The sequence below is a fragment of the Trachemys scripta genome, chromosome 9, assembly GCF_013100865.1.
Source record: "Trachemys scripta elegans isolate TJP31775 chromosome 9, CAS_Tse_1.0, whole genome shotgun sequence".
NCBI classification, from domain to species: domain Eukaryota; kingdom Metazoa; phylum Chordata; order Testudines; family Emydidae; genus Trachemys; species Trachemys scripta.
Window position 1 is genome coordinate 69,627,528 of NC_048306.1, and position 25,996 is coordinate 69,653,523.

The window sequence follows — 25,996 nt, forward strand, 5'->3', positions numbered from 1 at the left end:
GCTTGATTGTGATAGCCAGGGTATTACATTACTAAGAAGCTAGTGCATGCAACTGGGTTGATAATTATTTGTATTGTATATAGGGCTATCCTTTATAAACCACCTTGATGAAGATACTTAAAGAATGAGAGGGAGGTGGCCTAGCAGCTAAGGTCAGGAAGGGAGTTCCATACACAGAATGTGAAAGGTGCATAAATGTGTGCAGGATAAGGACAAAAAGGGGAGATCTAGATGAGTAGATGGGTAGAGAAAAGAAATCACAGGAGATGACTGTGACCAAAAAGGAGACCAAAGCAGAGAGCTAAGGAGAAGTTACATTGTCAAGCCTTGAATTTGACTTGAAAAGGGAGTGAGTGGAATGATTTCATGAGGGCCTGAAAGCAATCAGAGCAGAATGAGGTAGGTGATTTTCACACAAAGATTTCACCAGTCAAAGACCACGGACAGGAAGAGAAGGGTGGAGAAGGGAATCTTGGGATTTTACCAAGAGGAACTCATTGGAGTGAAGTGGATGGGGCAGAAGCCGAATTTTATGGCATGAAGGAGGAAGTTAATGGAGAGAGATTGAAGGCAATGGGATCAGAGTAGCGTTTGTGTATTCACAGTCTCATCATGCAGATACAGTATATTCAGAAAATACACCTAAGATCCCTAAAATAAAGAGCAGTGTCTGTATAAGGAAGTTAGATTTTTTCATTTGTCAGCAGTTAGCTACAGGTTACTAGGAAAATATAAAAGTTTAATCTGTAAATAATTTGGAAATTTACTGATTTTTTAGTAAAATGAGAAATTAATTCAAAACAAAGAATGAAACAGCTGCTAACAAAGTTAAACATACTTGAATTCCTCTCTCTCCAGGCAATCCTGGATCTCCATCTCTGCCAGCAGTACCTTTTTGGCCTGGAAGCCCTGGAGCCCCCAGAGGTCCTCTTTTTCCTTTTATTCCTTAAAACAATTAAAAAGAAGCTTAGAGTAATATATATAGCAGCTGTTTGTCTATTCCTTTCTGCTCCTCTGAATGATAGATAATCATTATTGATATTTGGACAAAATGTCTGCGGCTCTACAAAAATTTTCTTTAGCTCATAAAGTGGGATTTCTTTAATGAAGGATTTAAGTTTCTTCCTCTGTTCATCTCTCCTAATTTGGAACAATTTATCTAGGATTGTGGTGGGTTGAAGTCTTTAAATCAAGACTGGATCTCTTTCTCTTCCTAGTTAAAACAGAAGTTACTGGCTTGATGCAGAGATTACTGGGTGAAGTTCTTTGGCCTGTGATATGCGAGGTTAGATTACATGATCGTAATTACCGTGAGTTTGGAGTGGCCACATTATGCAACCCAAATGAGTGTCAGTAAAACGGATATACTACATCACACCACCATCTGTCCTGTTTGTGCATATGTTCGGTTTCCAACAAATGCTTTAGAGAATTTTTTTTCATTATTGGAACTGTGACTTCCACTCTTCTACCTTTAAAGATAGATCTATTATTTAGCATAATCTATCTATCTGTACGACGGTCAGAAGAAGAGACAAATGAAGCCTCTATAAATGATCTAAAATCACTTTTGTGTACATAAAAATGTCATGTCTTTAAAATCAGATATTGCAGTACACTGCAAGAGCTAGAAGCAATTTGGGAATCTCCCTTTTTCAATTAGGTAAGATTCATGTTTTTAGTTATGCATAGTTACAAGATATTGAACCTTAAACCACACAGTAATGCAGGGGTGTAAACTGCACCTCAAATCAGTGTAGTTTTGAGGACATTTAGGCACAAGGAAGAAATGTTTTTTATGATAGTTTTTGTTGTTGTTTTGTTTAAGTGATTGACATAACTGCTCAAAGATTTAGGATGTTAGCATAGTTGATATATCTTTGGGGAGATGCATTTATGGCCAGAATGCAGATGAAACAACTAAATGTAATTGTCACATGCAATTGTCACAAAATTGCAGTTTATCATATGGATATCATGAGGACATATGGGAGGCGGGTGTCTCTCTCTCTCTTTACATATTGTATTAAGTGGGAACTTTGCTATCCGCTTCAGTGGAGCCAGGATTTCACTCATAGTGTTATGCTGGAGCATGGTAAATAATGTGGAGTAATTTAATTGCAAGAGTTTTATATTTTTCCCTCAACATTTATGAAAATACTCTATTTGCAAAAATTAAACATGGCAAAAAATATTAACTCCAAAGGATTCACACCAGTGTCTCAGGAAATCTGTGGCAAATAAACCAGGAATAATTTGTATTGCTTCAGAGTCTGTGCATGTGTGTGACAGTACAGCAACACCCTACAGCACATACACATGTGCAAACAAATAATGAATTATTTGTGAAGAATACTTTATTCATTATATTTCTTGTTCATAGAATAATTCATTCAACATTATTTTTAGAATTCATGTTGTGTGATTGATCACCTATTGGTTTTGATCCCTAAGTGATTAAGTGTAACTCTGACAAGTAGAAGGATGGTTTCCAAAGGCCACGGAGATGTTGAATTTCTCTGGGTGGGAGTGTGCTTAGTTTGGGGAGAGGTAGCAGTGACAGGCAGGCTTAGGGAATTTCAGGAAACAATTTAAATCCAATGATCTTTATATGCACACAGTAACTGCATTTTCATAGAATGATAGAACTGGAAGGGACCTCGAGAGGTCATCTAGTCCAGTCCCCTGCACTTATGGCAGAACTAAGTATTATCTAGACCATCCCTGACAGGTGTTTGTCTAACCTGCTCTTCAAAATTTCCAATCATGGAGATTCCACAACCTCCCTAGGCAATTTATTCCAGTGTTTAATCACCCTGACAGATTTTTTCAATCTTCCCTCATAGGTCATGTTTTCTAGACCTCTAATCATTTTTGTTGCTCTTCTCTTGACTTTCTCCAATTTGTCCACATCGTTCCTGAAATGTGGTGCCCAGAATTGGACACAATACTCCAATTCAGGCCTAATCAGCACGGAGTAGAGCGGAAGAATTACTTCTCGTGTCTTGCTTACAACACTCCTGCTAATACATCCCAGAATGATGTTGGCTTTTTTTGCAACAGTGTTACACTGTTGACTCATATTTAGCTTGTGGTCCTGTGATGGGGTGACTGAGGCTGGGTCTACACTACCCGCCTGAATCGGCAGGTAGAAATCGACCTCTCGGGGATCGATTTATCGTGTCCCGTCGGGACGCGACAATCGATCCCCGAATTGACGCTCTTACTCCACCAGCGGAGGTGGGAGTAAGCACCGTCGACGGGAAGCCGCAGAGGTCGATTTTGCCACCGTCCTCACAGCAGGGTAAGTCAGCTGCGATATGTCGAATTCAGCTACGCTATTCACGTAGCTGAATTTCCGTATCTTAAATCGACCCCCCCTGTAATGTAGATGTAGCCTCAGGCAGTCACTCCCTGGCGTTTGAGGGAGGAGGACTGGCTGCTTAGAGGGCTGTAGCACCATGGACAGAGCAGTGCTGGGCAGGGTCAGCAGAGTATGACGGCTGCCAGAGTGAGGCCCCGATACAAAGGCAGAGGAGGTGCTGGGGTTGCGGGGAAGTGGCCCAGGGAAGGAGACGGCAGAGTTGGAGGAGGAGCTGTATGAGTCTGCCAGCTATAGGGTCCCTGGGTTGGGACCAGGAGTAGCGGGTGGATTACTGAGGGGAGTGACCGGTGAATGGACTGCAGTTTGCCACTGAGATGAGAGGCTAGAACGGGACTGCAATTTGTCACTGAGGCAAGTGTTTGGACTATGGACTGTTGGTCCCCCAGAAGGGAGGAAAGAACCGAGTGGGGCACAGCTGGAGGGCTGTGTCCAGAAGAGGACGACGCGGGTCCTGGAGGTGGAGACAGATGAGACAACGGGCGAGACACCATCTGAGAAGGGTGTACTGGCAAACCCCAAGCTAATTCCCAGGACAGCCAGCAGGAGGCACCACAGTGGTGAGTCACCCACCGTTACAGGTCCACTATGATGCCCAGATCCCTTTCCACAGTACTCCTTCTTCCTAGGGAGTCATTTCCCATTTTTGCTCAGTCCTAACTGTGTACGTCTCTGTAAGTGCCTAAATAAAAATATTCATGTGACATATTAATAGGCAGCAATTGCAAGCTATTATGCAATCTGCACAGAATTTGGAGGGAGGAGTTCAGGTTGCAGGAGGAAAGATTTTGGAGGAGGCACCGGGAAATCAATCTGTGTGAACTTGGCTTCAGTGCTAGCACCTCTGGGATGCTTTAATAAAGAGTCTGTGTAATTTTACAAGCATGGAGTCCTCTCCTGTTATTATCCTGCATGCAGTACATGAAATACAATGGATGATAATAAATACAGGTTTACCTTTGATTTTCACTCTGGCCAGGTCACCCTTTTCTCCTTTTTCACCAGTTATTCCAGAAGAACCAGGTTTGCCCTTATGATTTAAAAAAAATATGAATTTTTAACCATTTAAGCTCAAGTAATGAATCACAATAAATAGCATATCTCTGGCATTCTGGTGTTCTAAAATTATTTCCAAATATACAGCAATCAAAGCAACACACTGAGGAAAAAAAACCATTGTAACTCATGGGATCCCCTTAGAGAAGGAGGTTCATTGTTTTTATATCATTTTTAATAACTCCACTGATATCCAGGGAGATACAACTATGTAAAATCATAGTAAAGGAGCAAGGAATCAGGCCCCTGGTCTTTATTCAACCAGGGTATGTAAATTTAAGAGTCTTAAGACTAAAGCAAGTTGTAGTATTTAGATGCTCTTCCCATTATAGCATCTGGCCCAGCACCCACTGATGCCAACAGGATTTCAATGGCTGTTGGATCAGGCCCATGCTATGTGAGAGCACATGGGTGGGTAAATAAAATCTTTTGTGCCAGCTGAAGTTGATTTGCTTTGTTGTGACCAGCGTTTGAATGGATGCAGTTAAGTTAAAATCTCATTTGTCTGAAAATGTTGTACCTACTGAATTATTACTTTGTTACAAGTAAAATGTAAGACTTCAATAACTGAAATGGATTAGAGGAAACAAAGTATTTTCTGGAACGGGGTAGAAAATGATGTTCCCATGTTGGGAAAAATTCTGAGAATTCAAAAAAATGTTCCCATCCTAAATTGGATCAAAAAGTTGAAAACTTACATTTTCACAAGCCAACAATCTGAAAACAAATGGTCAGTTGGGGTTAATTGAAACATTTTGTTTTGATAATTTTGAAATATTTTGTTTGGATTTTGACATTATTTATTTGTTATTATAATTGGCTTAAATTTCAGAACAAAAAGTTATTTCAAATAAAAAAAATTAAAGAAAAAATTAAATTTTGTCCTACAAGAAATCTATATGATTATATTGAAATGTCTCTTTGGTGCACATTTCTTGAATGTGCATACCTACAGCTCCTCAGATAGTTGATAAATGCAGATGAACTATTGCTCATATTGCCAACCCAAAACATTAACAAATCATCAGATTGGGTTAAACATAATGAGGTTTTTAAAAATAATAAATTTAATGGTGTGTTTCTTTGCCTTCCTGATTCTGAGCTTTGAGGAACACTCAGGTCATAGCTTCAAAACTTTTCTTTGCAACCGTAATAAGAGCTAAAAATATACTTTAAAAAACAAAGAAAGACGATTCTTGCATCATCAGTTGACTCCAGGAGCTGGGATTTTAAGGGGGAAAAAATAAATATTGTGAGACCAAGGGCAGCGAGTTATATGGGCCCATGGTGCCCAGGCTACAGCAATATTCAGGGCCTGGGGGCCCGGCTCCACCAATGTTTGGGGCCAGGCCTCTCTCCCGGCCTGCCTGCTGCCCCCACGCACCTCAACCAAGTGTCCCCTGGCCCCCACTTGCTGCACCCACGCGCCTCCCCTCGGCCCCAGAGCGTCCCAGCCTCTACCCTGCAGCTCAGCACTGCCTCTGCTCTGCTGGCTCCCAGCATTAACTGCCGCCACAGGGTCCTCGTGCCCCACAACCACTAGTGCTGGAACAGGCTGACCCTGCCCCTGCCCTTCCGCCTCGGACCTTTCCCTTTTCCGGCATGACCCACCACTAGCACAGGGCCCCCCCCCCCCCCCGCCCGCAGTCACCACTCTTGCCCCACGCTGGGCAAGGGGCAGCCCCATCCCCCACCCCCAGTGAGGCTACAGTGAGGGGCAGCAGCAGGGGAGGAGGTGCACACGTGATAGCAGCCCCCCCACCCGGCACCCACCAGAGAGGAGGCGAGGCGGCTTTCTGGACCTGAGAGGGGCCCTAGGAGCACATGCAGTGACAGTGGTGCGAGGTGAGTGTGGTGCCAGGGGAGAGAGGGCTGGGAGGGCGTCCTCTTCTCTGGCCCCAGCCCCAGGGCAGTCTGCCTGCACCCCAAACTCCTCAGCCTCAGCCTTGCCCCACCCCAGAGCCCTCACCCCCAGCCAGACCCCTCGCCCCCTGCATCTCAACCCTCTGCCCCAGCCCTGAGCCCCTCCCACACTCCAAAACCCTCATCCCCAGCCCCAGCCAGAGCCCTCACCCCCCTGCACCTCAACCCTCTGCCCCCGCCCTGAGCCCCCTCCTGCATTGTGAACCCCTCATCCCCAGCCCCACCCCAGAGCCTGCACCCCTGCCCCTCAATGCTCTGCCTGAGCCCCTCCCACACCCCAAACCTCTCACCATCAGCTCCACCCCAGAGCCTCACATTTTTATTTTAAAAAATATATATCGGCTTACAAGGGGGAGGGGGGGGGCACTTGGACCTGTTCTGGGCACCACCAAAAATTATACAAACCTGGTGCCCCTGTGTGAGGCCAGTAATAAAACTGAGGGCGTTGACAACACTGAGTTCTGCAGCCATTTCTTTAAATTCCACATCTGAATCACAGTGATGTTTTCTGAGGCCCTGTCTACATGTACAGTGCTGCAGCAGCGCCTCTGCAGGCCATCTGGCTAAGACACTCTATGCCAATGTGAGAGAACTCTCCTGTCGGCATAAAAAACCCACCCCTGTGACTGGCATATGCTATGTCGGTGGGAAAAGCTCTCCCGCCAACATAGTGCTGCGCACACTAATGCTTACGTTGGTGTAACTTATGTCACTCAAGGGGGTGGAGTATTCATCCCCCTGTGCTTCATAAATTTTGACAACATACATGGTAGTGTAGATATAGCCTGAGAAATAATATTTTGGAAACCCCATAAGTCATTTCTCTACTGTTTTATGATATCCAAATATGTACAGCAAAGTGATATATCTTATGATGAGTCAGCCACAGTAAGACCGCACACACATACATATTTTTGTTTATACTTATTCCTGGTAACTGTATCACATAACAAAATACAGAAATTCAGATCTGGCAGCACTTCAATACATACTCTCTTGGATACAGTGTCCACACGTTGGACCAAAACTAATAGATCATTTTCTTGAAACATACACAGAAGGCAGTTAGGTTAAGTCTGCTTTTGCACTGTAGCCAGCTGTGGGGTGTAAATTACACTCCCTGAAGCACACTAAAGAAAATAAGTCTCTGTCTAGAATTAATAGATATACTGTGGATTAGGTAACAAATGTCCTCATATAAATCAACCCACTGAATATCTAGGTCTTCAGCTGAGATTTCCTTTCATTTGTTAGACCTGCTGGCAGCCATTCCCAATAAAAAAGCACACAAATAAGATAGAGGTAACACACACATTTGAGGTGTTTTGTAATGATGAATTAATTCACCTTGCTATTTTCCTTATAAAAGTGGTTTATGATAAATTACATGCCAGATTTGACAATATTAAAACAAAGCTATACTAGAAAATATAAACTGCTGTGTGCAGATATCAAATGATTCTAGTACAGAAATCTTTTATTACCAGTAACTCATTCATCTATTTTGTAAGAATTATTTTCTTTAGGTGAAATTGTTATATAGCAGTAATGCCACGTAGGCAAGTGAAAATACTTTAATTTGTTGGATCTAGTCATTTTCAGGCACTTTTTGCATATGGATACTATTGGGTTGATTGGATACCATTTTATATTACAGTGTCTGTAGGGAACATTAGGTTCTATATTAAATTCAGTTTGGCTCATTAAACAAATGAGCTCAGTGAATGCTGCATTAAGCACCTCAAATATTTTTTTAGAAAAAAATTAATGGAATACTTTGAAATGACAATGAAATCAGAGTAAAAATTACCAACTTCATGATAGTTCTATCTACCAATCAACAGTAATAGTGAGTTCCAAAAATAAATTCTTGCTATGTTTTATTAAGGAAAGCATTAGTTTGTATTAAAAGTATATATCATGTAGAGGGAGTTTTTGGGAGGTTTTTTTTTATTATTTTTGACTGATGATCTTGAATATAACTATGAAAAATCTGTGGCTGTGTGTAGACTTAAGTTTGCTTTTTCCCCTGCTGACATCATGTGACTCAAATTTGATATTTCTTGCCTTTTAAACATTTTGTTGGGAGTCTTTCCCCATAATCTAATTAAGTAAAGCCCAACAATCTTCAATGGCAAATAGTGTATGTCTAAAATATTTCCAAGAAAAAAGGTTGTTTCTCTAAACCAGAAGCACAAGAGAGAGTAAGGCAACCCAAAAAACCCAAAAATAACTCATCCAAAACCTTCCTGATCAATTAATATAAAACCAACATTTTCTCTTCGAGCCAAGCCTTCCACAGGACAGGATTTCTTTACAGATCAACAAAAAAATATCAACTCCCCAAAGGAAACTGAGAAATAAAAAAAACAGGGACTGCCTTTGTAGCAAATAAAAGGGAAAATGTAGCCTTTAAAGAGCCTTAGTCATAATGCTGAAAAAACCCCAGAGAGAATGGTGCCCAATTGATACTGCATGCAATACAAGAGTACAAGCACCAAGTGTCTTCTGCTTCTTCCTCCTCCAAATGGACACTTCCCTTCCTGGAGAAGTGAGTTTTTGTTGACTTTATTTTTAATTGAAACTTGTAAGAATTACTCACTGGGAGTCCTGTTGGTCCTACTGTGCCAGAGAAACCTGGATCACCCTTTTCTCCATAGCTTCCAGGAAATCCCATCTGTCCTTTCCTTCCTTGATGACCAAGTGGCCCTCGTCTACCAGGTGGGCCAGCAGGACCAAGGTCACATGAACAGTGGCCGTGATTCCCTACACAAATGTAGGAAAACAACTTCGAACTGGTTGTGATATACAATATAAACAGAAATATCATTCATTTTTTTTTCTGTATGCAGGTGGGAAGTAAGTGGGTAAAGGCCTGTTATATTCCACCACAGCCCCAGGAAACAAAAGTCACGTGATTCCCTATACTAGATGTGGAATCTTTACACACTCTGGAACAAATTCTCTACTGGAGTAATTCCACTGACTTCAATGGCATTAAGCTGGCTGAAAATTTGGACCGTATTTTCATGACTTGGCCTGATGCTCCAAGCCCTCCATTTAGGGAGCTGCCCTCGACTTCTGTTTGCAGGTTCTGGTCTTTAACGGTGAAACAAAAGGATGGAGCTCAGCTAAGATCTCCTCTGCATTAAAATCTGTTATTGATGCATACTTACCTTTTTCTCCTTTTTCACCTCTTCTTCCCAGGGGCCCCATTTGGCCTTTTATTCCTTGCTGTCCACGAAGTCCTCTGCCATGACAAACTATACCTTAAGAAGAAAAAGGGCACTTATTTGGACTGAATATTTTTACAGCTTAGGTGACATATTCTCTCCCTTCCACCATCTCTCTTATTCATTGGGATCCTCAGTAAATAGCTAGGGATGTTATGAAATCGCTTACAAGCCACTGCGTATGGAATTGTTCTTGGAGTAAGCTAGAGGATGGAAGAGATCAAAATAAGGTTATAGGCAATACTCCTGTCCACTTCTACTCTCCGATACTGCCTTTTTTAGAATATTGGGGTTCATATCTCTTTTAATGGGTGTTGATTTGGGGCATTTTCCCCTGTTTTGGTCATGACTTCTGGATTTAGCTTGAGATTTTCAAACCAATCTAGGCAATTTAGACACATACATTCCATGCATTTTAATAGCTATGGTTCTCTGTTAGTTAAGGCTTAACTTGAGAGTAAGGTCCTGATTCTAATCACAATTATATTGGTGTTAATCAGGAGTACCTCCACTGAAGCAAAAGAAGTTAAACTCGAACACTTAACCTACAAATAATTAATGTACTACATAATGCATTTTAATAACTATTAAAAAATTAGAGCCAGGTTTTCAGCTGAGGATCTGGCCTGAAGAAAAAATACTTTTCAAATCATTAATGAACAGAGTGTGTGTCTATTCACTATTGCCATGTACCTCGTGCGGTCATTTTGCACCACTGCAAAATGTCACAGTTCAGACATAGTGACTTTTTACACCCTCTTTGCATTGATATAACGGCTGCACAAGGTGCACGACAATAGAAAATCAGGCACAGCATATTTTTTAAAAAGCAAGAAAACCTACAACTGTCCTTTCTCCACTGGAATCTTCCAACAATTCTACTGTTCTCTATCATCCAGCACAGCCATCAGAACTAAGCCATCAGCTATTTGCAATGACTACACTGGCTTCTTTCTAAACCTTGACACCTCAACGATTACTGGTGAACATTTAGATTTAGTTTAATATATAAAGACATGAGAGAAATTGGTTCTATGCTAACGATTCCTATGAAAAAATTAATAGTAAAAAACATTTCCCCTACATCTCACATAAGACTGATAATAGTTGGAGTCCTAGCTGTAAAATTAATTAATCCAATTCAGTGGGAAAGACCTCCTACTCAAAAGCTACACACACACACACACACACACAAAGAATGGGCCCCTATCCTCTCAAACAGAATTAACAATATTCTAAAGATAGTAACAAAATAAAGTATTGTATTTACTGTATACCAGATGCAACACCATAGAGCAGGCCTACAAGAAAATACCATTTCTATTAGCATGTTCTCACTGACTCCATAAATCTATTAATTATTTATAATGTTCCTCACACAAGACACTTGTACTGTTTCTCTTACCAGGTGGTCCAGGCAAACCCTGTCTTCCCGGTGCTCCTGGTAATCCTGGTGCTCCTGGAGACCCTGGTCTTCCTGGAGTTGATTCAGCTGTTCCAGGGAGACCAGGGTCCCCTTGAGAACCTTTAGGACCTTGTTCCCCACATGCTCCTGGCAGACCAGGGAGGCCTATCGGGAAAATAGGTAAGTATAAATTATACAGAGCAATTATGAATATTTAAGAGTTATGAAGAATAAATTATGGGCCATACTCCTATGAAAAGGCTTCATGGGGGGTGGGGGAGGCTAGAAAAGCCAAGGTCTCTGAAGTTTATCTTGTGGAATTTGTAACTCGTATTTCCCTCTGGGGAAATGGGTTTCTGAGGCTGCTGAGGAGGCAGAGGCATGGCCTTCAAATCCTTTGGTTCCTCAGGATCCATGGGGAAAGGAAGCCTTGTGGAGAAACTGTTCCCTCTATTCCAGTGCCCTCTCTGCTGCTCTTGCTACCATGTGCTAGACACCCTCACGTGAAGGGACAGCAAAGAGCAGAGTTAACTACCAGTGGTTTAGAAGGTTATATTTTCACTAGTTCCAATGGAGAGGATGCCATGTAAAGTGAATGCCATGTTTTCCCCCGCCCCGGACATGCTACTCCATTGCAAAGTCAGAGACCTAACCATGTGATGTTGGCTCTAAAGAGCTGTTACAGACTCCTGGGGAGAGGAGGAACACATTAGTCCTGCTGCCCTCTCCTCTTCATTAAGGTCTTTTCTGACAGAGGTTAATATAAGTCCTGTCCATTATATATAAGAGAGTGTGTGTATGTATGGGACACACACAGGTGAGCAATAACAACAAAAATTAAAAAGAAGTTGAAGTTGAAAGTGTTCTTCAGTGAAGTTGTACTGATATAAAAACCAGTGTTACCCTTTCTTTACAAAAAGTCATCTTCAACTTTTAAAACACTCCAACATTAGAAACCCTGAAATGAACAGTTAAAGGATCCAGCTAATCCCCCACTGCCAGGTAATCCTCCTTCACTCAACATCACCTTCCCTGTTTTACCCGGCCTCCCCACACTGAATGTTGCAAAGATTAAAATAACACATGACTTCCCTGGGTCTGTGCTCAGTTTCTGTTGGCAGGTGGATCAAGGACAGTATATAGACCTCACAGTTTATGTTTATAAGTCTATGATCTCTTACTTGCTCCATCTTCACCAGGTCTTCCTGATGGGCCTGGAGGACCAGTTAGTCCAATCAACCCCTCCTCTCCAGAAGGACCTGGTGATCCAGGATCCCCTCGAGGACCTATATGGGATTACAGGAAATGTCAATTTAAAACCTTAGTCAATTTAGTCCCAGTTGAAAATATGATCATATATGAATGATGTAATTCATAATTAAAATACATCACCTTTTCTTTATTACATTGGTTTCAATGTGAAGTAATTTAATTATAAAGGAGGGGAATTTAGTTGCTTTTATCACTGGAGCCCTTCCCTTTTATTACATTACTTCTCTTCTTGAAGCATTCACCTAGGATTATATTGAGAATTCGCTTTCATGTAGAAAATGGCTTTCTTATCTAGGGTGACCAGACGTCCCAATTTTATTGGGACTGTCCCGATATTTGCTTATTTGTCCCGCATCCCGACCTACCTTCGGTCGGGACGTGAATTGTCCCGATATTTTGCCTCCGCTCCGGGCCGGCACACGGGCTCGCGCCCCGACTCCGCCCCCTCCTTCCCCCATTGGATCCCTCCCCAAATCCCTGCCCTGGCTCCACCCCCAGCCACGCCCCCTCACTGCCCCAGTGGATCCTTCCCCAAATCCCTGCCCTGGCCCCGCCTCTCCCCAAATATGCCGCATTCCTCCTCCTCCCCCCTCCCTCCCACACTTGCGCTGATCAGCTGTATGGCGGCGCAAGCACTGGAGGGAGGGGGGAGGTGGAGATGGAACGGAGGCAAGCTGGTGGGGGGGGCGGGGCGTGGAGCTCCGGTGGCTGTTTTTTGTTTTTTTCGCTGGGGGGGGAGGTGGAGACGGAGCGGAGGCAAACTGGTGCGGGGGGGGGGGGGGGGGCTCCATTTTTTTTTTCTCTGTCCCCCCCCCCCCCACATCCCGATATTTCACCTGTGTGATCTGGTCACCCTACTCTTATCATATGTAGTCATGGCCCCAGCCATCCCAAGTTCCGGCCGCCCTAGCCCCACTCCCAGCACGCTGCTTCCCTGAAGAGGAGCAGCCTGCCTGGGCTGGGGCCAAGGGGGAAGGACAAGCAGGGCTTCGGGGAGGAACGTGGGCGGGGCCACGTCGGGCTGTTTGGGTCGGCACAGCCTTCCCCAGCCTATGCGCCACGCCGCCCATGAACAGAAGTATTATTTATTATTATAGCTATATATCAATAAAAGAACATTTATATTTGATCATACACAGTTGAAGAAAATGGAGTTAAGCTGGAATAGCAAAACACTGGTATAAATTCTGCTCTCGGTTAACAGCCAAACTACCTCACTTAGGCCCCACTTCAGCAAAGCAATTAAGCGTATGCTTAACCTTAAATCCCATTTAAGCACCTGGTTACGTACTCTGTGACTTGATCTCAAAGACCATTGAAATCAACAGAAAGACACCTATTTACTTCAACTGTCTTTGGATCAGGCTTTGCAGATGTTCTGTTGAATTGGGGCCTGAGTGGGGATGCTAATATATCAATGGGAGAAGAATTTGTCCCACTGTATATCTGGGTTTGTCTACACTGAAAAAATACCAAAAAAACCCAAACCACACAACAACCCCGTGGCAGTAAATCTCAGAGCCCAGATATAGAGACTCAGTCTCACTACAGCACAAAAAATAGCAGTGTAGACATTCCTGTTCCAGCTGGAGTTTGGGCTCTGAAATCCAGCCCCCTACCCAGGCTTCAGAATCCAAACTCGAGCCTAAGTGGAGAACGGCTACACTGCTATTTTCAGCGCTGTAATAGGAGCCCTGGGAGTCCAAGTCTGCAGACCCAGGCTCCGAGACTCGCTGCAGCAGGTCCGTAAGTTTTTATTGCAATAATGTTGCAAATATGAGATCATTTTAACTGCTAATGATAATACTGTATTAAGCATATTATTCTGTTACTAGGTCACCAGCACATAAAGCCACATGGAAATATAATATATACATTTTGGAGTTTATATTAATCTGATATAACTTTTAAAACTGGTAGAACCTAGGGGTGAAATTCTGGCCCTACCAAAGTCAATGGGAGTTTTACCTTCAACTTCATTAGGACCAGGATTATCAACCAAGGTGTGCAACCCCAGACTTCAGTTGAAGCCAAGAATCTACATGTTGTGGCAATTCGGGATATAAGAATTCTGAAATGCTGTAGGAGGTGTGCTCTGCTCATCTGCATGCCAGTCCCCAGAATGGCCCTCCTCTTCCCAGCTATTTTTAAAATATTCTTAGACCTAAGAACCAGGAATAAATTGACAGATCTGGGTGTGTTTGTGTGCGCACTGAGGTCTTGCTAACATGTATTTATCTGAAGTACATGCTTTGGGCCAAATCCTGTTCTCATAATCCTGACATCAACAAGATGCAGGCAATGACAGAATGTGGCCAGTAGAGATCCAGTGTTCTGAGGTACTTAGTATGCTCCCATCAATTGCTCTCAGCACCTCAGAGCACAGGGGCCTGTATGCATTACATAATATAAAGAGTAATTAAAACCAAGTGAAACCTTTCATAGCAACAGGTGGTGTTCCAAAAACTCCAGGCAGGCCTGGTTGCCCTCGTTCTCCACGATCCCCCTGTAAGAATTCATTAAGTTTATTGATGGATAGTAGCATGCAGTGTGCCACCATGTAATTAAAGATGGTATCATATGGCATACACACAAGGGGGCCTGGCAACCTTAATTCGGACATGTCTTAATTTTTGAGTGTTTGCCTCTGAAACCTTAACGTTTTTAATTTAATTTTTCTTTTTTTTTTAATACAATACTATAAAAATTACTCAATATCTTTGAAGAAATCAGTGACTAACTGGGATAGACTCTCAAATGTGCTTGTCTGCTTGAATTTTCAGAGCTCTAACTGTAATATCTGGTTACATTAGTATATTGTGTTAAACACAAGTGATATTGAGTCAATTACAGGAAATTCAATAGCACAAGGCTTATTATAAATATAGTTAATTAAAATTATTTTTATTTAGCCATTAAAATGTAGTGATTTGATTTAAAATTTTATACAGAAATTGGGAAATGGTTTTTCATAATGATAGGTAAGCACTAAGATGGAAAGAGATCTTCCATAGATTGACAGACAATGACATAAGAGATACCCAAAGTTCTTACAGATAGTTTAGCCAGCTGCTTCAGAGAAACATACAAATACAATATGCATAATTGCAATGAAAATCTTTTCAGGACCAGTTTTGAGAATTTCTAAATTAGCTTGTACTATTATCTACTTTGAATTGGGAAGAAGTGAATTTCTGATGTTAAAGGACTCTCTGATATGACAGATTAAATCAATGAAGCGGTGATGGAGGAATTTTGCAACTTTCTCTTTCTTGTAGATTAGGCATCAACCCAGCTCTCTGTGGCAAACAGGAATTGGGTGCCTAAGAAAGTACAATCTCTTTTTGTGAAATATGGGAATTGCCTGGTGGGACTGCGGGCCTGTTTAGGACTGCGACTTGGAGAACTGGGACTATAAAACTGGATGCTCATTTTTATAAGTTTTTATCCTGCTGCCATCTCTGTAGTATCTGAGCCTCTGACAGTGTGGGAGCTATTGTTGACTGCTCCCCTTTTCAACAGCTGCAGGAACTTTTTCCGTTCAACTTATTTTATTGACTGTAATACTATAATTGTGGCCCTTCTAGCTATTTTAAACAGCAACCTAAGTTTGTCTTCTTTGATAATAAAGCAAAAAGGTTTTCATCATGCAAAAAAAGAAAAACAAAACGAATAGGTTTATTTCTCTGCTTTCAAACTTGCAAAATATTTTAAGATGTGCTAACATATACTTAAGGTTTATTTGCTGACTGTGAATATTTGTTATTATGTAGTATTTGTACAGTGCCCAAAAGTAGCTAGATCTCTACAGTACACATAGAAAGACGTGGTCCCAGCCCTGATACTTTTACAAGCTAATTTTAAAATGACAGAATGGATGGGGAGGGGAAGAGTGAGAATTACAGCAACAAGATCATGTAGTTACTTAGACTCCAAAGTGTATACAGCATGGACTAACTTTTTGTTCTGTTTGTAATGTGTCATGCAATGGAGTCCTGGTCCATGACTGGGGCTCCTAGGTGCTATAATAATACAAATAAATAATAATACTGATATTAAATTACTTAGGTTAGATATGTGTACACCATGATGATTCAATCAAAAGTTGTTTGTTTGTTAATGCTTAGTGCTGCCTCATTTGTTGTAGACATCATGGAAGAAGTGAGTTTTAGAATAATTTGAATGAGGAGAGGGCTGTGCCTTGACAAGCTAGTACATCTGATAATGATCTTAGCTAACTAAACATAAAGGTCTTCTGCACTTTTACCTTTATACCTGCATAACCAGCCTGACCAGGAACACCAGGAACTCCACTTTCCCCCTGAAACCAATGACAGAAATGTCTCTGTGTATTAATTTGATAGGACCACATGTCATATAGTTAAATGTGTATTAGAAATCAGTTAACGTGTCATACCATACAATACTGCCATCTGTTAATAATTATACATTGTTTCACAGCACTGTATAGGATTTGGTTTTGTAGATGATACATTTTTAAGGGATCTCTTATGTTAAAAGAAAAGATCTTTTAACTGTCACCCAGTTATTTGGACAGTGCCTGGGGACTCCTGGTGGCAGGACAAGAGCACAAGCTCGTCTGCCATGAGCAAACTACTATTGCCTAATCCAGCTGGGACTGGCTGATTGGTTGCTGAATGACTCCACCCTTAACAAGAACAAGTAGATGGGAAGCAGCCTCACTTCAGCTTCATCTGAAGCCACAGTGCCCCCTTTCTTGTTGAGTTCTATTAATATACCTACCCGATAGACTACAATGACTCTCTGGGTAGATAGTGGCTTTAATTCATTAGCCATGTATAAAGGAAAGTAATACAGGCAAAACAGATACCTGGATATGCAATTCAGGAGTGAGTAATTTGCACAGTAGTTACAATTAATGATTAGTGTAACTGTGGCCTTAACTAGATTTGGAGAGCACAGGCAGGAAAAGGAGAAAGATTTATGCAAATGTAGCTGTGTCCACTCTGTTTTAAATCTGGTGTGGTGCATAGATTCAGAACTCAGATTTACAGCAGACTATATTGGAAAACTGCTATCTCATCAACCAGAAGACCATATAATGTAAAAAGAAAAATGTACCTAAAAGTGAATGGCAACGTGCATGAGCTGCCATGCCTGTGTCATTGTATTTTTATATCGCCTTACCTTTATTCCTGGAAAACCGCGAGCTCCACAAGAACCAGGGCTACCCTAATTAAAAGCAAGTAGAATGAAAACCAAAACAACAGAAGCCAGTCTTACATTATTGCTTACATCTATTTCCAATTTATTTAATATAAATGTTCTTTCTTGCACAAGTTTGTGTGAAAGAACTATTTATTTGCTATAATGTTCCCCAGTATCTAGTTTCTGCAACATCTTTTCAAACATTTTTTAAAAGATGGGTATGACCTAGAACAATGGATCAAAGTCAAATTAGATTGGGCCCAATTCTAATTTCTATTATACTGTATCATGAAGAGCCTTGGAAAAGTCTGATGTGAGAAATACTATACATATTAAGGGTGCAGTCCTGAAAACACTTCTGGGGAAGTGCTTACTACTCTGACGCAGTCCCATTGAATTTGTCAAGGCTGCTCAGAGCAGCCCACACTTTGTCCAGTAGTAAATATTTACAAGATCAAATTCCAAATTTTTTGTCTTTGCAAGGACATCAAAATCTAATTGGATTTACGTTTGAGTCTGGAACACATGAATACCTTGTTTTAGGAATCAAAGTACTCTATGTACAAAGCAATGAAGATTAATTTAAAGCATCTTAAAATCCTGTTTTGAATTATCTTAACATATTTAAACTAACTACCTAGTATTTTATAAACTAATTATAATAAGTACTTGAAAGGGTTTATTCTGAAGTTTCCTTACCTGCATTCCAGGGACTCCAGGAATACCTTTTTCACTCTTCTCTCCATTTCCAGGTGCACCCTATTATCATTCAAAAAACTCTGTTTAAAAAGATTACCCAGAGATGACAGTCCGAGAGAGTTTGCAATGTGTGCATGGGCAGAAAAAGTAAACACACAAATATCAGTGTTATGGACTTCATTTACAGCCCCTGGTTAGGGCCAGATATCTTAGATTGACTTCACATTCCATTCACCCCAGTGTCCTTTGGCTTTAATTACCCAGGAGTAGATACACCTGCTGTTCTCCTAGCTAAGAATAACCTTTGGGATTTTAAGGTGCCAGTGCATTTATCGGTTATAAATAAGCAGGAAAAAGATTTATTTATAAAATTATTTGCAAGGAGGGATAACACACAGGAAACAAGTTTTTAAAAATAATATATAAAGAGAAAATGCAGTTCTTACTCCACACCCGAAGCCCTGGTTTTGCCTCCCAAACCCACATGGAGTAGTTCCACTGACTTGCATTTCTATGTGGCAGGAAATGGCTGAAAGAAAAGGTGCTGCCTGGACTCAAAGTACAGAAATTAATACTCTGGATCATAATTTACTTCTCAGCAGATATTAACTGTGTGCATCTTCTCTCCCTTTTCTTCCTCCAAAAAAGATCCTGGCCCTAAGAACTGTCTCTGCTTCCATGAGGCCCTATGGATTTCCCTTCAGAAAATATATGTTAATGCTGTAGAGTCTGCTCTCTGACTATTACTGTTACAGCAGCATGGGAGTCTTCCTGGGGCAGAACAAATGCTAAAGGAACTATGTTGGGGGCGGGGGGACTAGTAACTTTGCAGTGAGCTTTCCTGAGGATACTCAGGACCTGTGGAGTTGGGAGACTTCCTTTCCTATGCGCTTCACACCTCTAAAATCCCACTCCATCTGCAACGGATGAACCTGGAGTTTGCTGTCCTCTCTGCTTCCTTACCTTCTAGTTGAAAAAAGACTGATATGCCTGTGTGAGGCAACATTTGATAGTCAGCTGTAAAAGAGATTGGTGGTGGACAGATTTTTCCAGAAGATTTTGCAACATTTATGCTTTCACATTGGTTTGTGTGATGATTAAATTCCACAGTATAATGCTATGTTATTTCCTAAGTCATTCACTCACTGAAAAGGTGTTTTTAGTAACACAAAAGGAAACTCTGCCAGCATTATTTAGGAAATCAGAGAATGATCAAAACATAGAAATGTAGGGCTGAAAGGGACCTTGAGAGGTCATTTAGTCCATCCCCCCTACCCTGAGGCAGGTCTAAGTAAACCTAGACCATCCCTGTCTAATCTGTTCTTTAAAACCTCTAATGACGGGGATTCTGCAACCTCCCTTGGTAACCTATTGCAGTACTTAAATATCTTTATTGCTAGAAGGAAATGGAACAATGCATAACAAAACATGTTACTTACTTTGGGCCCAGGTGATCCTTTGGGTCCTACCAACCCAGGCATTCCTTTTACACCCTAAATATAAATATGTAGAATTTTTTCATTTTAGCATGCAGAATATATTTGTCCTGTATAATTCTGAAGTTTAGTTCTGCTCTGAAAAATGTCTGTAAATATGGCACCTTGTTACTCATTCAGACTGTAACCTGTGCGTGTGTAAAGTCAAAAAAGCTTGACATTACAAAGCAAATTTTTGCCCCGAGTCATAACGGAGGACAAAATTACTGTGAGTGATTCACAGCAGGAAAGATCCCAGCTTGACTCTCATTTCCCAGATTGAGTCTGCAGACCTGGAATGGTCCCTTATAATATGTGCTGCAGACTTGATTGGTCCCTTACAATACGTGCTAACTACTTATGCTAAACAATCTCTTCCACCTGCACTTCGCTGTGAGACTAGGGGTATGTCTTCACTACCCGCCGTATCGGCGGGTAGCAATCAATTTATCTGGGATCGATATATCGCGTCTCATTAAGATGCGATATATCGATCCCCAAACGCGCTCACGGTCGACTCCGGAACTCCACCAGAGCGAGCGGCGGTAGCGCAGTCGACGGGTTAGCCACGGCCATCGATCCCGCACTGTCTGGACCCCAGTAAATTCGATCCAAGATACTTCGACTTCAGCTACGCTATTCGCATAGCTGAAGTTGCGTATCTTGGATCGATCCCCCGCCCAGTGTAGACCAGCCCTAGGAGTTCCTTTCCCAGACCTGAAGAAGAGCTGTGTGTGGCTTGAAAGCTTGTCTCTCTCACCAACAGAAGTTGGTCCAATAAAAGATATTACCTCCCCCACCTTGTCTCTGCTGAGCTGGCCATTAGCAACAAATATCTTTCCATTTGTATATAATGTTAATTAGATCTGAGCATCACTGAGATTCCAATATAGAACTCCATAATACAATTTTTACAATTGTTTTTTAGACCAGAGGTGCATTTTAAATGCTTTAAGATCTACAGCAAAGGACAGTCCGTCACTCTGTAGAGTAAATTGCTAGGATTATTCTATCCATTTTGACTACCTGGGGTGCTACAACTCTAGCCAAAGCACACCTGTCATAGAGGAATTACTCTAAATACCATGATTTCATATTCAAAAATAGATACGGGGACCACACTTATTTTTCATAAGTAATACATCAAGATTGGCTGCCTGACAGTTTGACCTGTCTTCAGCAGAGCCTGAAACTTGCTGAAGAAATCTAATACATCTCTCCAATAACATAAACTAAATACAAAGGTCTAAGGAAATGAATGAAACTGTGAGATGGGTAGAGAAAGGGATTTAGTGCCAGAGATGATAAGGTTATGTCTACACTGGCAATTGAACGACAAAACTTTTGTCTTTCAGAACTGTTAAACCCCTTTCCCCCCAAGGACAAAGTTTTGCTGCGACAACTGCCAGTGTGAACAGCGCACTGTCGGCAGGAGCACTCTGCTGCCGACAACACAAACGCCGCTCATTGGGGGTAGAAGTTTTTTGTCGGCAGGAGAGCCGACAAACAGCGGCTCCGCTGAATGACTTTTAGCGGCTTGGCTGTGGCAACATAGCCATGTCGCTAAAAGCTGTGTAGTGTAGACATAGCATCAGTCTTGACAGACTCTTAGTGAGTTTTTGCTAATGTGTGTAAATTTAGCCTAGCTCTCAGGCAGTTTGTCAATGATGCAGAGTGGGGAAAAAGGACAAAGGGGAATGGTATTTCCTTTTACCCTCCTGCTATGGCACAGAGTCACCTCATGGAGGGAATAGGTGGGCTGCAGCAGTAACATGATGGCTGGCCTGGCCTCTGTCTGCCAGTACAATACTGGATAACAGCATTTCTATTGATACTGGTGGTACATTACTCAATAAAATAAATGTCCTTAATATAAAATCTGTGCAAAAATGCATCATGGGATAGCACTTCCAGTAAAGTGAGTACAGTAGTGTTTAAAAATAGACTTTAATTTGCAAACCTTTTCTCCTTTAACCAGGAAAGAACCGGGCGGCCAAACCAACAATGGCTGTCCTGGAGATCCAGGAGGTCCAACATCACCCTGTAAAAGCCAGAGAAGCAGTAGAAATGGATATCTGGTTCAACACTGGCTCTGCATGGCTCCAAAACATTTAAATCTCCTACTTACAACACTAATATCTCTACTCTTATAGAACAGCTTCTGCTGATTTGTGGGTACAAAGAGCTCTGCAGAGGCCTGTCAACCAGCCGGGACTCTTTCAATCAAAAGAAGGTAACGCTCCCTATATCCATTACAGGAGTATATACGATACCATACTATACCATGGTACTTCGAGCGCCAATGAAGTCAGTAGGACTTCAAGCAGATCGCAGTCTGCCTACACGGATCTCTGTGCAGGATCAAGGCACGGCTAGAGGGACTGTCTCATAAGTAAAACAATATGGACATCTGTAACTAACCATAAAAACTGTATGCTAAGTAAAACTATATGGACTATGTATTTTCCTAAGCAATATATATATTTAATTCTACATCCAGGCCACCTTTAATATCATTAATTGTTTGCTTACCGGCTCCCCCTTTTGTCCATCCACTCCAATACCTGGATTGCCCTAAAGAAAAAAATTAAAATTAGTGAGGGTGAGTAAAAATAATCACAAAAATCCTTGCAAAATAATTTAACAATTAAAGTTTTTGAAACTTTGCTAAAAGAAATAGTCAAAGAATACTTTAAATATCAGCATAAATATATATTTCACTGAACCTGTACAAACACCATGGAAAGCAGACACTCACCTGTTCACCTGGCAAACCAGGAAGGCCTGTAGCTCCCTTTAAAAAAAGAGAGTCAAACAACTTAATATTCTGACTTGAAAGCAAAGCTTTTCACTGAGAATGATCCAGAGCTGCAACTCTTTAGAGGGAGCACCTGAAGGCAAAATTTCTCCCAGAGCTCACCTGAGGTGAACAGGCTGTGTGCCTATTGCCTTATCTCCCTATGGGATTGCACAACTCATCCCTTGCTCCTCTTGTCTACCCTTAGTGATGTGGAACTCTAGCTCCATATCTTCCCTGCCTCCTTAAGGGCTTTGGTTGCAGGGAAGGAGTCAGGAGAGAGCATTACCAGCACTTCTCTATGACCACTGGAATTCTGCCTGGACCTTACATGTGTGTGCACAAGCATGTGGAAGGGTTCTTGTACTCTCATTCTCCCACTGCAGACCTGTGTAAGTGCCAGGCAGAATCAGGCCCTTTAATTAACTGCCTTATAGCAAATGTCTAGGCATGAATTTATACTGGGGCTGAACTTTTTAGATGAGTGGACAAGCATTTATATATGATCTCAAAATGCAGTATTATGGAACAGTGCCAGTCTTACCTGCAAGCCTGGTTGGCCTGGCAATCCATGTCGGCCCATTGGTCCCCTAGCTCCTCTAGGTCCCTGAAAAAGAGGACAAAAGATGTATTTGTTTGTGAAAACACTAGCATCTTAATTTCTTCCTCGCACAGAATTGCTCAACATGTCACATAGTGGCTCCAAATTCTCATTAAGCTCCTAAATGCCTATATCACTTGGACTCCATCTATGGCCCATTGGCACTATTCCAGTCATATACAACTGGCAGCCTGTTTATTCCGATTTGACTGATGTTCTAGAACAACTCCTAGGTCATGCAGTACAGACGCTATGTATATGGTTATGTGTACTAGTACATAGTACATTATATATACTATAACTTGTAGACAGTTATACTAGTATAGACTATTGTTGTTTGCGGTGGCCTTGTAGCCGTGTTTATCCCAGGATATCAAAAAGACATGTGGGTGAGGTAATATCTTCTATTGGACCAACTTCTGTTGGTGAGAAAGACAATCTTTCGAGCTACACAGAGCTCTTCTTCAGGTTTGGGAAAGGTGGTAAGGGTGTCACAGCTAAATAGAAGGGGAACAGATTCACAAAATGACACTCCTTATCTGACCTCTCAGTCCTCATCCTTAAAGGAAACTTGCATAACACTTTCAAAAGATGAGTCTGGGCATAACTTCATAACTTTGCTAGACAGTAAAAAAAATGGTCTTAACAAAGACAGTGGATTGATGGCTTATTACAACGATCTATATCCCACTAACCCCCCTTTTTTGTCAAATGACTGCAGAGGCAGCGGCACCAATTTTCTCCGGCACCGGTGAGTGCCCGTGCCCCCCGCCCCTTTCCTCGCCCCCATTCCAACCCCATCCCCAAAGTCCCCGCCCTAACTCCGTCCCCTCCCTGCTCCTATTGGATCCCTTCCCCAAATCCCTGCCCCAACCCCACCTCTTCCCCCAGTGCGCGGCGTTCCCCCTCCGCCCCCCTACCTCCCTGCCCCACGAATCAGCTGTGTCGCAGCACAAGGGCTGGGAGGGAGGAGAAGCAGGACATGGCAGTGCTCATGGAGGAGGTGGAGGTGAGCTGGAGCAGAGGGGTGGGGCGGGGCCATGGGGAGCTGCCAGTGGGTGCTCAGCACCCACCAATTTATTTTCCCTGGGTGCTCTAGCCCCGGAGCACCCATGGAGTCGGCGCCTAGGTGAAGAGGTATTAACGGACCACTTTGCGTTTAATGATCTCTTACAAAATGTGTTCACTATTTATGCTAAACAATCTGTACCACCTCGTATTTAGCTGTGACACTCTGACTACCTTTCCCAGACCTGAAGAAGAGCTTGTGTAGCTAGAAAGCTTGTCTCTCTCACCAACAGAAGTTGATCCAATAAAAGATATTACCTCATCCAGTACACACTAGTCTCTCTACTACAGGGGTAGGCAAACTATGGCCCGTGGTCCACATCCGGTCTGCGGGACTGTCCTGCCCGACCCCCGAGCTCCTGACCTGGGAGGCTAGCCCCTGGCCCCTCCCACACTGTTTCTTCTCTCCCACAGCCCTAGCTTGCCCCGCCTCCAGCGCAATGCTATGGGTAGCAGGGCTGTGAACTCCTGGGGCAGCACAGCTGCAGAGCTCGGCTTGACCCGGTGCTCTGAGCTGTGTGGTGGCAGCGGCGGCGTGGCCCGGCTCCAGCCAGGTGCTCCAACCACTGGTGCTCCAGGCAGCGCAGTAAGGGGGCAGGGAGCAGGGGGGGTTGGATAGAGGGCAGGGAAGTTCGGGGTGGTGGTTGGGGGCGGGGGTGTGGATGGGGTAGGGGCGGTCGGTGGGGGGAAACAGGGCGTTGAATGGGGACAGGGATCCCAGGGGGGACAGTCAGGAAGGAGGGGGGAGTTGGATGGGGCGGCAGGGGGCAGTCAGGGCAGGAGTTCCAGGGACAGTCAGGGGACAGGGAGAACGGTGGTTGGATGGGGCAGGGTCTGGGGAGGGGGAGGCGGCAGATAGGAGGTGGGGGCCTGGCCACGACCCCCTCCCCTAATTGGCCCTCCATACAATTTATGAAACCCAATGCAGCCCTCAGGCCAAAAAGTTTGCCCGCCCCTGCTCTAGTACATACTAGTCATGTATATAAATAATAGCACATTGAAAAGAATTAAGCTCAGGTTACCAAAGCACTGGAAATGCTATAGCCCTTGGGATATAAAAAAGAGGGTCCCTGAGCTATAGGGAGGACAACTGCTTAACAAAAAAACAGAAAAGATTTCATTTGGGATTTTATTTTTATGGCCAAATTCCAGGATGCTGGGCACACTCTGGGAAGACCCAGCAGCCCCACACAGTGAGGCTCTGCCATCCACTGCTTACTTGTCACAGAGATTTCCTGCGGCTCGTGAATGTGACAGGGCATCAGTTGGTCAGTACCCTGCAGATCCACTGGACCAAGACCACTTGCAATGTGGGACGCATGGGCAATCTCGGTTTTTCCTCACAGCCGGTGTGGGTGAACGTGACCTGGCTATGCTGGCCTGCTCATCTATTCTTGTGACTTTTCTCCTCTTACACGTAGTATCGTGTGCTCCAAAAGTGAAGCAGCCTAGCACCTCCAATCACATCAGCTTGAGCCTCACTCATGATACACTCTATCATCTTCTGCTTTTCCTACACTACCTTTAATCTCTCATGTGTGCGTGGTAATAGTGAAGGCACGTCAGGCTAAAAGCTGTTAATCTGTTCTCTCTCCTACTATCATTCACTATTACATTTTCAATTAGAACATTCATAAGTAAGGATTACTCACTCTTAATACATGGAAGTAATGTACTCATGCTACAGTATGTTGTTCAAAACAAACAAGCATATACGTGAGCTGAAGGAAGATACTTACAGGTGTGCCAGGAGGGCCCGGTTCACCTCTTGCTCCCTGGAATGACAAGTATTTTGCTAAATACAGTAACTCCTCACTTAAAGTTGTCCCGATTAACGTTGTTTTATTGTTACATTGCTGATCAGTTAGAGAACATGCTCATTTAAAGTTGTGCAG

General features: G+C 42.7%; 1 protein-coding gene across 2 annotated transcripts in view; it reads right to left on the reverse strand.

Moving 5' to 3' along the window:
• Positions 1–25,996, reverse strand: part of COL4A4 (collagen type IV alpha 4 chain) — a 78,902-nt gene that overhangs the window by 48,995 nt on the left and 3,911 nt on the right. Inside the window, exons 2-18 of one of the 2 annotated variants that reach the window (XM_034780570.1) lie at positions 25,841–25,876; positions 22,977–23,039; positions 22,394–22,429; positions 22,168–22,209; positions 21,596–21,676; positions 19,600–19,653; positions 18,161–18,220; positions 17,441–17,485; positions 16,539–16,592; positions 14,708–14,777; positions 12,181–12,285; positions 11,120–11,164; positions 11,000–11,062; positions 9,538–9,630; positions 8,964–9,127; positions 4,340–4,412; positions 839–945 (exon numbers count right to left, since the gene is read on the reverse strand). In XM_034780570.1, the coding sequence (XP_034636461.1) occupies positions 839–945; positions 4,340–4,412; positions 8,964–9,127; positions 9,538–9,630; positions 11,000–11,062; positions 11,120–11,164; positions 12,181–12,285; positions 14,708–14,777; positions 16,539–16,592; positions 17,441–17,485; positions 18,161–18,220; positions 19,600–19,653; positions 21,596–21,676; positions 22,168–22,209; positions 22,394–22,429; positions 22,977–23,015 (1,131 nt within the window). In that variant the 5' untranslated portion in view covers positions 23,016–23,039; positions 25,841–25,876. Of the gene's footprint in view, positions 1–838; positions 946–4,339; positions 4,413–8,963; positions 9,128–9,537; positions 9,631–10,999; positions 11,165–12,180; positions 12,286–14,707; positions 14,778–16,538; positions 16,593–17,440; positions 17,486–18,160; positions 18,221–19,599; positions 19,654–21,595; positions 21,677–22,167; positions 22,210–22,393; positions 22,430–22,976; positions 23,040–25,840; positions 25,877–25,996 lie in introns of both variants that reach the window. The other variant, XM_034780569.1, reaches the window with a different exon arrangement.